This window comes from Tupaia chinensis, unplaced genomic scaffold (assembly GCF_000334495.1).
Source record: "Tupaia chinensis unplaced genomic scaffold, TupChi_1.0 Scaffold000137_1, whole genome shotgun sequence".
Classification (NCBI taxonomy): domain Eukaryota; kingdom Metazoa; phylum Chordata; class Mammalia; order Scandentia; family Tupaiidae; genus Tupaia; species Tupaia belangeri.
Window position 1 is genome coordinate 85,285 of NW_006159607.1, and position 12,185 is coordinate 97,469.

General features: G+C 53.0%; 1 protein-coding gene across 1 annotated transcript in view; it reads right to left on the minus strand.

Moving 5' to 3' along the window:
• The window catches only part of LOC102498430 (immunoglobulin iota chain-like), a 2,915-nt gene extending 1,372 nt beyond the window's left edge, over positions 1–1,543 (minus strand). Inside the window, exons 1-2 of the mRNA XM_027770440.1 lie at positions 1,441–1,543; positions 970–1,295 (exon numbers count right to left, since the gene is read on the minus strand). Of these exons, the coding sequence (XP_027626241.1) occupies positions 970–1,295; positions 1,441–1,522 (408 nt within the window). The 5' untranslated portion in view covers positions 1,523–1,543. The remainder of the gene's footprint in view (positions 1–969; positions 1,296–1,440) is intronic.
• Between the last annotated feature and the right edge of the window lie 10,642 nt (positions 1,544–12,185).

Genomic DNA, 12,185 nt, shown 5'->3' on the forward strand with positions numbered 1-12,185 from the left:
GATTCTCCTCCAGTCTGCATCTGACTCTCAGCTTTTAGAACCTCCAGCTCCTGGGATGTTAGGTTCTTATTCTATCCAAGAAAAATTTAAGAAACTAAATGACATTAAGGGACAATTGTATATTCGCACTGAGAAAACCCAGAGCCCTCACTCAGATGGACAGTGGTTCCCACAGGTCCCAAAGCCCACGGTGGGGACAGCTGGTTCCCAGATGGCTTCCCTGAAGCTGACTTTCCCGGGGAGACCTGCAGGCTCAGGCCAAGCTGAATAGAAGGAGGAGGCCGCCCAGGGCCGGGGAAGGTGCTGGCCTGCAAGAAGGGTGCAATGGGGGTACTCAGCCTTCCCTCCAGGGAGCGCTGGAGCTAAGGGAATTCCAGGTGCCCCATGTGGAGGCAGGGCTGGGATCTTGGCCCCAGGCTGTGATCACACCAACCTCTCTGGGTAGAGGCATGAACTTGAGGTGGGAGTCCAGCTCTGAGGGGTGACAGCTCCCAGGAGAGGTGAGTGGTTCAGCCCTGAAGTGAGGCCGGGCAGATCCCACAGGGCCCACGGCACAGGCTTGCTCTGTGAGAATCCCATCATGCCAAGGGGCTGCTCTGTCAGGACTTCAGCCAGCTGGACAGGGCTAGGAATTAGTCCTGGATATTTGAACCAAAGAAAGGCCCAGTGACCTCCACAGAAACCCGGGTCAGTAAGTGGACAAATATTTCCGTATGTCTGTCCTCTCACTTCAGTCACTTTTCTGCATCTCAAGACAGTTGACCATAATCCCACACAGGATAGTCTGGTCCTGCAGCCCCAAGTGCACTCCCCACACTCCCTCTGCAGATCCCACCTGGAGGGCTGGGAGGAGAGGACAGCATGGGGGGCTCAGCTCCAGGTGACATGGGCCAGCCCTGCTATGTCCCCAGTCCTCCTGGGTCTGCAGGGAGAGTGAGACCGAGACATGGAAGGGGGTTTGTGTCTCACTTCCCCATCTGCCTGTGTCACTGTGGCACTAGTACCACTGCTGTCCCATGACTGACAGAAATAGTCAGCCTCGTCTTCAGCCTGGGCCCCAGTGATGGTCAGGGTGGCCGTTCCACCAGAGCGGGAGCCGGAGAATCGGTCAGGGACCCCTGAGGCCCGGCTGCTATCACCATAGATGAACAGTGCAGGGCGCTGGCCTGGCTTCTGCTGGTACCAGTGAGAATAATAGCTTCCTAAGCCTCCTCCCTGGCAGGTGATCCTGACTGTCTGTCCCAGGGCCACAGACACTGAAGGTGGCTGATTCAAGGCAGAGGAGGCCACAGAGCCTGCAAGAGAGGACAGGAGAGGTGAGCCTGAGGCTGAGGGTCTCCTTCCCAGAGGGCCCCACACCCTGTAGCACCCCCTGTGCTGAGCTGAAGGCCAGGCCAGGCTGGTCCCTGGTTGTGTGGGGCTGAGCCCTGGGGGCAGCACCTGTGCAGAGAGTCAGGAGGGGGAGCAGAAGAGGGGTCCAGGCCATGGTGGAGACACCCCAGAGCTCTGCCTCTGAGCCCATAGCTGGGAGGGCCCCCAGGCCTCTCTTATCCTGAGGAAGGGGGACTCCTCATGCAAATATCCTCTTTCTTTCTGTGGCTGTGGGTGGCTCCCTGCTGAGCAGAGAAAGGCTGGGCTTCCAGGAGGGTGTGCCATGGGCCTGTCCCCAAGGCCTGTGCCCAGGAACTCAGAGTCTCCCTGGTGTGAAGGAAGGAAGTGCTGCCCCAGCACACACACACACACACACACACACAGACACACACACACACACACACACACACACACGCCACTCAGCCTGTGCCCTGGGCTCTTTCTCTGGGCTGAGCTAGACCCCCTCACTCCATTCTCCAGTGCTGACACACTCCCTGGGCAGAGCTTGGGAAGCAGATTCGGGATTCTTGGGTCATTCTGGGAAACAGGAGGCCAAATGTCTAAACTACAAAAAAAGGAAAGTAACCACATGAAATAGATTTCTGTTATTTTAGCAGAAAAAGAAACATATTTTTTGCCTAGAATGTGGCGGAGTCTCAGTAATGACACCAAAGGTCCAGATCCTAAGAAGAGAGCCTGAGCCATTAGTCTAATTCAGATTAAAACCCTTTCACTTTGGGACCAGCAGTTAACGTAATGGCTATGTTGCTGGACTCCCACGTAGTCGACTGTGGCTCAAGTCCCGGATCAAATGGCTTAAAACTGGTGGCTTAAACTCATGCCGGGCGCGTGTGCATGTGTGCCCAAGATCCCGAGAGGAGAATGAAGGAGAAGGGATTGCGGCGTGGCCATCCCCCCTGGGGGGTGATTTCTCGCTTTCTGTCTCTCTCTGTCTGTCTGGCAAGCACACGTGACCTGTAGCAAATAAAAAACTCTTAAAAACAAACAAACAAACAAAAAACCCTTTAACTTTATTAGTTTTTAAGATTGAGTCTCCCCATGTTGTACCCCTCATTCCTCCGCATCCCCCCCAAGGTGGACACGAGGCCCAGGCTTGCTTTTCAGACAGGGTCTCCCCATGTTGCTGAGGGCAGGCTCAAGCTAGTGACGCCCCGCTCTGCTTCCTGACTCCCTGGCATTACTCCGATGCTCCAACACGCCCGGCCGCAAGTCTACCTGAATCGAATCCACCTCTCACGGGTGGACCCGGCCTTCAGAGCTCAGCATCTCAGTGGTCTGTCCCACTGTGGCTAAGACTTGTAAATTTTATTTTTTAAATTGGTGTATGTTGAGGTTGTGTACCCAGGGAGATGCTGTAAATGACACATTGCTGTATTCACATCCTTTCTCTTAATTTATTTCCTTCCTTTTTTTTTTTAAATTTTCCTTTGCTTTTTTTGTTGGTGGAGAGAGGACCTAAATTCTCCTCCCAGCAAGTTTCTATATGCAATGAAATGTCACTAAGCCCTCATGCTGTGTGTGGTGAGGTCTCTGCACTCACTCCTGATGTCAGAGGAAGGCCAGGTGGTGTCAGTGGAGAGTGGATTCACCCACAGAAGGGCCTCAGGGGAACCTCAGTCATGCCCTCTGCACTGAGCTCCTCCAGGGCAGTAGGGGTATCAGGGTCCCCAAACCAAGGCCCACAGTGCCCCCTCGTGTCCACAGGACTCCTGTCACCTACATGTGTCCCTACTTCCTGCACCAGGACTGCTTCAGTCCCGCCCACACAATCTGGGCAGTTTGCTGAGTGTTTTACAGGAACCGCCTCAGCCAGGCCTTCCCAGTAACCCCAGCAGCCCTGAGCTTCAGGCACCATCTCTCCTCCCGTCTATGTCCAGGGAACACCATGGGAGGTGACATGACTTCCCCACACTCCCAGACAGCAGTGGGAGGAGCCCAGCACCCAAGACTTAGCTCAGAGCTGCCCTGAGCCTCCCTGCCCTGCCTCCTGCTCCTGCCCCCTCTCCTCCTCCCTCCCAAGACTCCTAGCCCCTATTGTCACAGCCTCTCTTCTGTGGCCCCTGAGCTCTGTGGGCAGAGGTGGGGATGCTCCTTCTGCTCCCTCCAGGGCAGGGGGCACAGGAGGGCGTGTCAGCGAGAACATGGGGACAGCAGAGGCTAGTCGAGCTCCTCCTATAAGGTTGGTGTCCTGTCCAGGAATTCTCAGAATCCTTTTCTGCCATAATGAGGGTCTATAATAATTATGATAAGTAATATGTAAGTATAAATATGTTGGGTGTGAGCACGTGAACATGCCTGTCTGTGATGAACCACCCTCGCAGCACTGTCTGTGGCAGCCAGGGAGGCTGACATGTTTGTCTTCATTCACCTCCAGGGACTTCCCAAGTTCGCATTGCTTTCCTCCCTGACCCCTTTCTGCCATAATGAGGGTCTATAATAATTATGATAAGTAATATGTAAGTATAAATATGTTGGGTGTGAGCACGTGAACATGCCTGTCTGTGATGAACCACCCTCGCAGCACTGTCTGTGGCAGCCAGGGAGGCTGACATGTTTGTCTTCATTCACCTCCAGGGACTTCCCAAGTTCGCATTGCTTTCCTCCCTGACCCCCGTGCTATTTAGAAATGTGCTTTCAAATGCTTCGTATTTGCGGTTTCCAGGGAGTGATTTCTGTTACCGTACCCTGATCTCATTCTCTTCTGTTTGCGTCATGGACGCCGCGTTATTTCCATCTTTGAAATGCCCTGGTTCCTCGTGACACCCGAAGTCAGAGCCACCCTGGAGGAGGTTCCAGGTGCCCTTGGGGGGACTTGGATTCCGTTGAGCTGCACAGACTTTTCCAGGTGGTGATCAAAGGGCAGGAGAGGCCGTCATTGTCCAGAGCTTGTCTCCAGGGAGGAGCCCTGTACCCTGGGACTCCCTGAGCTGCCCTCATAGCAGTGAGGCAGCAGGACACGGATCAGGACCCCCTTTTATTCTGTGGTTTTTCAACGTTCTAGTTTCCATTTCAGTCCGTAAACTCTGACACTTAGACTTAGGGCCATGCAGAGATGTACTCACTGGTTCATGGGCCAGAAAATGTCAACAATGAGACTGTTTCTCAACTGTTTGCACGTTCAAAAATCACTAATCCTTGGACCTGCAGATGGCATAGCAGTTTGTTACTGGACTCCCCCAAGGCTGACTGCAGTTTAAGCCCTGGACCTGGTGACTTGAAACTCAGGCCAGGCATGTGTGCCTGTGTACCCAAGATCTTGGGAGGAGAATGGCCATTATACTTGGGGGGAGGGTGATTTCTCACTGTCCTTCTCACTGTCTCTGTCTCTCTCTCCCTCAAGTGCAAGTGCCATAAAGAAAAATCCTCTAAAAAATAGAAAATATTACTAATAGAGCTGGAAGACATGTTTGTAGATTACAGATTCATACAGTCCAGGGGGGAAGAGCCTGGGATGGAACCGAGGAGAAGATGCCAGAAAACATGGGAGAACATTACGAGCTAACTCACTTTTTTTTTTTTTTTGGAGAGATTTTCACTATAGGGCGCGTGCGCTCGCCAGACAGACAGAGACAGAGAGACACAAAGCGAGAAATCACTCCCCAGGGGGGATGGTCACGCTGCAATCCCTTCTTCTCCATTCTCCTCTTGGGATCTTGGGCACTCATGCACACGCGCCCAGTGTGGAGCTAACTCACTTCTGCTCCGTGAGATCCAGGTTTCTGAGGTGCACATACGTGTGCTGCATGGGCAGCAGAGAGCAGGGCTGGAAACTCCACCTTCAGAAAGACAGGGGTCTGAACCTCCTATTCGTCCAGAGACCTCATCCACGTGTGTTCGTGAGTAGCTTGAGACGTCCTGAGCCACCGTCTGTCCCTCTGTGCAGGTCAGGGCTCGATAACTGTAAAGGGCCTTCGTCCGGAAGGTCTCAATCTAAAACAGACTCCACAGTGACCTCAGGCCTACAGCACCCAAAGCTCGAGGTCACAAAGCAGCAGGGACACAGTGGTACAGAGCACTCAGAACCTCATTGCGCATCCCCGCGTGGGCCTACTGTGCTCAGTCGGGTTCTACTGCGGCGGGGAACGTTGTGCTTATGTGTGGAACGCTACACAAACATTTTTCCAGGGTTCATGCTCCTAGTAATCCTGGATGAGAAATGCCAGCTCCAGTCAACCCTCACCTAAATGTGAGGGTGGGAACATGACATCCTGACTGCTCACACACTTCAACAGTTCCAGGGGACACCTTGGACATCAAGGAGTGTGACACTTAGACAGAAGACCTGTGGTATTTCAGATCAGAGGGATGTTGTTGCTACTAGGTGCACCAGGTCCAGTCTCCACTGCTTGGATATCAGTACAAACCCAGGGGACTTGCTGGTGTAGAGAGATAGAGACAGAGCTGTGTGGCCTCTGCTGGTGCAGGTTCCTGAGCCCCGGGCCCTGCTCTTGCTCCATCGTAGATGCACCACCTCCACCTGCCAGGGATCCCTGCTGGGCCTGCCCGACCTCAGGACGTGGAGCACCCCACAGCTCTGCTGCACCCTCACTTGAGAACTAACTCCTAAAGATTTTTGGCTAATGTGGAGGACTGACATGCCTTATGGTATTTTTTCTACTCTCTGGGGAGCACTGCCTCAGCAAAGCTTCTCACATTCAAAAATCACTAATTCTTGGGCCAACAGATGGCATAGCAGATTTGTCACTGGACTCCCACAAGGCTGACCACAGTTTAAGCCCTCAACCTGGTGGCTTGAAACTCACTCCAGGCACGTGTGCATGTGCACCCAAGATCTTGGGAGGAGAATGGCCATAGTACTTGGGGGGAGGGTGATACCAGCCTCTTCCTACCGGATCCTGTCACCAGGACATAGAAGAGTCCCTGGGATTTCCCCTCTTGTCACATGGTCCAGGCGCCCAGGTCTATATTATGACTGGAGGGAGGGTCCGTGATGCAGAAGGGACAGAGTGTGAAGGTGTGTGATTGTCCTCTCCGCATGGACACGCCCCGTCTCTCACCTGCTCTCTGAGGGTGTGGGGGGGGCTCAGGGTCTGCATCCATGGGGCAGCCTGGGCACCTGCAGCAGGTCGTTCTGTCCCAGCAGAGCTCCCCTCTGGGACAGAGACTGCAAACAGGAGGATTGCCCGAGTGGAATCCACGTCTTCCTCCCAGGATCTGTTCAGCGATAGTGGGGACCAGACCCTTAAACTGAACACGTGGGCTCAGAGGGAATCCCAAGTCATAGAAAAGAGAGAGCTGTCCCTGAGGGTACTGTCCCCCCGGAGACTTCTTCTCAGGGAGAACCAGCCTGGAGGAGGGGTCAGGGGCTGTGTCTCCTCTAGTTTCTTGATAAAGAGCCCCCCCACCTGCTTTTTTTATTCATTTATTTATTTTTTGGAGAGTTTTTTTTGTGTGTGTGACACGGCATGTGTGCTTGCCAGACAGACAGAGAGAGACAGAGAGACAGAAAGCGAGAAATCACCCCACAGGGGGGATGGCCATATCGCAATCCCTTCTCCTCCCGTCTTCTCTCGGGATCTTGGGAACACACACACACATGCCTGGCGTGAGTTTTAAGCCACTGGGTCCGGGACACGAACCGTGGTTGACTACATGAGAGTCCAGCGACATAGCCATTACACTAACTGCTGGTCCCAAGAGCCCCCCACATTGTAACAAGCTTGGTGAGACCAGTGATAACTTGAGACCCGACCCCACCTGCTGAGGGCCTTGTAGGCCTGATATTTCCAAATGAATCTCACACACCACCCTGAATCCTTCCTGGGGCTTTTTCATGATGACACATCCTTCATTTTGGTTCCAAAGTTCCAGTTCCTCAAAGTCACTGCAAATGGATACAGAGTTTTCCTTGGGGGTGATGAAGAGGCAAGGTTGGTAGAGGTGATGGTGGAACAACATTTTGAATGCACTTTTTACCCTTGAGTTACACAGTTATAAAGGACGAATATGATAAAATTCATGTTCCATTGATTTCATCAGAGAAAGAAAACTGCATACTCTAATATATAGATTACGGTGGGAATATACTCTCTCTGTACTCAGCAGTGGGGAGCAGTGTATCTTACCCTTTTTACATTAAAAAAAATTAGCAAACAGTCTAAGTGTAGTTTAAATGATGCTATTTTTAAAAAGAGGTTTTATCTATAGGGCGCATGCACTCGCCAGAAGATAGAGACCGAGAGACAGAAAGCGAGCAATCATCCGCTAGGGAGGATGGCCACACCGCAATCCCCCCTTCTCCTCCATTCTCCTCTTGGGATCTTGGGCACACACGCACAAGCGCACGGCATGAGTTTTAAGCCACCAGGTCCTGGACTCGAACCGCGGTCGACTACATGGGAGTTCAGCGACATAGCCATTGTACCAACTGCTGGTCCGTACATATGTAATTTTTAGAAGCTACTGGCTGTGATCTTTCCACATTGACCATGGCTGTGGTAATTATTGGTCTTTGTTTGAGATTATGTGGCTGTGGGGATGGGAACGGGTCTCCTGTCCGGATCACGGTGCAGCTGGGCCGCGGCTCCTCTTTCCCACGATTCACTTTCAGTCTGGATCTGACTCTCACCTATTTCAGAACCCAGAGCCCGTGGACTGTTAAGTACTTCTTCCATTCTGGGAAAATTTTAGGAAGAAAATGATACTAAGGGACACTTGCACGTTCACACTGACGAAAGGAGAGCTCTCAGGAGCACAGTGGCCCCCACTGGTCCTGAGGTTCACAGTGGGGACAGCTGGCTCCTACATGGCATCCCTGGATCCAATTCTCCATGGAGACCTGAAGGCTCAGGCCAGCTTGGATAGAATGAGGAGGTAGCCAGGAGGAGGTGCTGACCTGCAGGGAGGGTGCAACGGGGGCTCGGCCTTCCCTACAGAAAGGGATAGAAGTCCATCTTCTCTTGGGGGGGTGGTTCCTCATGCAAATGTCTTCTTCCTTCTGTGGCTGTGGGTGATTCCCTGCTGAGCAGAGAAGGGCTGGGCTTCCTGGAGGGTGTCCCATGGACCTGTCCCCAATATCTGAAGCTGAAGGTCATCCAGGTAGCCAAAAGTAGAGGCAGGGCCTGGGATATTGACCTAAGGCCGTCATCAAACCAGACCTCTACGGGCAGAGGCTCAAACACAAGAAAAGGGCTGACAGCTCCCAGCAGAGGAGGGTGGGTCAGCCCTGAAGTGGGGCCGGGCAGATCCCACAGGGCCCACGGCACAGGCTTGCTCTGTGAGAATCCCATCATGCCAAGGTGCTGCTCTGTCAGGACTTCAGCCAGCTGGACCGGGCTAGGAATTAGTCCTGGATATTTGGACCAAAGTGAGGCCCAGTGACCTCCACAGAAACCCGGGTCAGTAAGTGGATAGATGTGTCCTCATGTCTGTCCTTCTACTCAAGACCCTTCTCTGCATCTCAGATAAGAACCCTAATCCCAGGGCAGTCTGGTCCTGCAGCCCTGAGTGCACTCCCCACACTCCCTCTGCAGATCCCACCTGGAGGGCTGGGAGGAGAGGACAGCATGGGGGGCTCAGCTCCAGGTGACATGGGCCAGCCCTGCTATGTCCCCAGTCCTCCTGGGTCTGCAGGGAGAGTGAGACCCAGACAGGGAAGGGGGTTTGTGTCTCGCTTCCCCATCTGCCTGTGTCACTGTGGCACCTTCACCACTGCTGTCCAATGACTGACAGAAATAGTCAGCCTCGTCCTCAGCCTGGGCCCTGGTAAGTGTCAGCGTGGCCGTTCCGCCTGAGAGGGAGCTGGAGAATCGGTCAGGGACCCCTGAGGGCCGGTTGTTATTACCATAGAGGAGCAGTGCAGGGCGCTGGCCTGGCTTCTGCTGGAACCAGTCAGCATAGTAGCTTCCTATACCTCCTCCCTGGCAGGTGATCTTGACTGTCTGTCCCAGGGCCACAGACACAGAAGACGGCTGATTCAAGGCAGAGGAGGCCACAGAGCGTGCAAGAGAGGACAGGAGAGGTGAGCCTGAGGCTGAGGGTCTCACTCCCCAGGGGGACCCCACCCCCTTCAGCACCCCCTGTGCTGAGCTGAAGGTCAGGCCAGGCTGGTCCCTGGTTGTGTGGGGCTGAGCCCTGGGGGCAGCACCTGTGCAGAGAGTGAGGAGGGGGAGCAGGAGAGGGGTCCAGGCCATGGTGGAGGTTCCCCGAGCTCTCCTCTGAACCCGGTGGCTCCCTGCTGAGCAGAGAAGGGCTGGGCTTCCAGGAGGGTGTCCCATGGGCCTGTCCCCAAGGCCTGTGCCCAGGATCTCAGACTCTATTGTGTGATTCGAGAAAGTGCTGCCCCAGGACACACGCACACACACGCACAAACAAACACAGAAAAGCACACACACGCTCACATGCACACACACTCACAGGCACCCACGCCCTCATGCGCACACGGCTCAGGCTGCTCCTGGGTATCTTTTCTGGTCTGGCCAAGATCTTCTCCAATGTGGAGAGTGTCCCAGGGTGGGCTGGGCAGAGCTTGTGCAGTCTCTGGTGGGTTCGTGAGTTATGTTGGGGCATGGGAGGCTGCAATTCCACACTTAGGAAGATTGGAAATATCCATGTGCCTACAGGAGATTTTCTTTTTCAGGGAATCAAGGAATGTAATATTTTGACCTGCAGCGTGGCAGAGATTCCTGGTTCTGACACCGAAGGCTCAGATCATGAGGAATGCCTGAGAAGTTACTGTTAGTAAATGAACATCTCTTCACCTTAATTATTTTTTAGGACAGGGTTTCCCCATGTTTTGTACCTCAAGCCTCAGCCTCCGTGTGAGAGAGGACACGATGCCCAGGCTTGCTTGTCAGACAGGGCCCCACCATGTTGCTGAGGCCGGGCTCAAGCTAGTGACCCCCTCCTCAGCCTCCTGACACAGTAGCGTTACTCCCACGCACCACACGCCCGGCTGTCCGTTGGGCCAGAATAAAACCTGCAAGTCACACGTAGGCCCGGCCTGCAGAGCACAGCATCCCAGCGGTGTGTCCCACTGTGGCCGGGCCTTGCAACTTCATTTGTTTTAAGGAGGGCGTATTGGAGTTCTATAAGAGCTAGTTACACCCAGTGAGATGCTGTGGGTGAGAAATTACTGTCCACATTACCTACTTAGGTCATTCTGTTCTTTCTTCGTTATTGGTTTTTGGTTTTGCAAAAAGAGGACTTAATTCACCTCGATGCAAATCTCTGCATGCAAAGACTTATAACTATAGCCTTTCGCAGTGGGCGGTGAGATCTCTGCACTTACTTCTAATCCCAGATCGAGGGCCAGGCGGCGTCAGGTGGAGAGTGGATTTCACCCTCAGAAGGGCTCAGGGGAAGCCTCAGTCATGCCCTCTGTGCTTGAACTCTGCCAGGGCAATTTGGTTATCAGGGTCTCCATAGGCCCACAGTGCCCCCTGGTGGCCACTAGACAATTGTCACACCAGGTTGCCACTGGTTCATGTAGAATGAACTGACTAACTTTTCAGTCCATAATAGAATCCGGAAGTTTGGGTGAATGTACTCCATAAACTTCACTCTGTGTTTCCTAATTACTCCCAGCAGCCCTGAGCTGAAGTTGTGATCACTTCTCTCACCTATGACCAAGGAACATCGATAAGAGGTGACATGATTGCCCCAAAGTCCCAGAAAGTAGTAGGAGGAGCCCAAGGTCCAGGAGGCTCCGCTGAGAGCTGCTCTCAGCCTCCCTGCCCTGCCTCCTGCACCCTTCTCCTCCCTCCCCCAGACCTCTTGGGCCCTCCTGTCACAGCGTCTCTGCTGCGTCGTGGTGCTCTGTCCTCTGAGCTCTGTGGACAGGGATGGGAGAAGCTCTGTCTTGTCCTTTCAGGGCAGGTACCACAGGACGGTGAGTCAGTGGTGACCCCTGGTGGACGCCTCCTGATAGGCAGTGTCTTCAAATATTAAGTCAGAATTCCATTTCTGAGACATCAAGGCTGTTTTTACTCAATGAAATAAAAACAAAGAGGAGAAATAATAAAATGGACGGTCACTTTATTGGCTAGATGCCTGTGAATGAAATTAACAAAGCACTTCAGACTTGTACTCACAAAGGCCAAGAGGAGGAAAGGGCGCTAAACTTCCATTCCACTTTAATTTTAATAACAAATCCCATAGGTGCAGGGGGCAAATTTTAGAGATAAATTAGGTGTGCATATTTAATAATGAAATACAGACATGAATTGTGAGTACATTGCTATGCATGGGCATATATATGCATGTGTACATGCATGCCTCGAACACACACACACATACACACACACACATTATGTCTTCGTTTGCAATTCTGCACTACGTTCTAATTTCCACTTAATGTCCTCAATGGACCATTTGCTGTGTAGTAATGTGTTTGTAACTTTGCAAACATTTGTGAGTTTATGAAGGGGTTTCTGTTTCTGATTCCTACGTCCACTGTACTGTGTGTACCTAATGTACTTGGTGTTATTTCCATCATTAGTAATATATTGATTCTCTGTCATGTGTAGAAGAAGATCTAACCTGGAGAATGCCGCGGGTGCTCCCTGTACAGAGGGGGCCGGACCCTCCTGTGTCTGCAGTCACCTCCTGCTCCCGGCCATGCAGAAGGGCAGGGAGCTCTCCAGCATCAGCTCCTTCAAGACCTGCAGCTCCACAGCGACTGCCATCTGGGGGCGGCACCCTGGCTCCCCCAGGCTGTTTTCAGGTGAGTCTCCCTTGTGCAGGGAGCAGGAGCAAAGTCCCTAAGAATGTGGTCATGGCAGGAGTCACACTGCTGTCCAGAGGGTGGAGGCAGGACTCCCTGCACCAGGTTC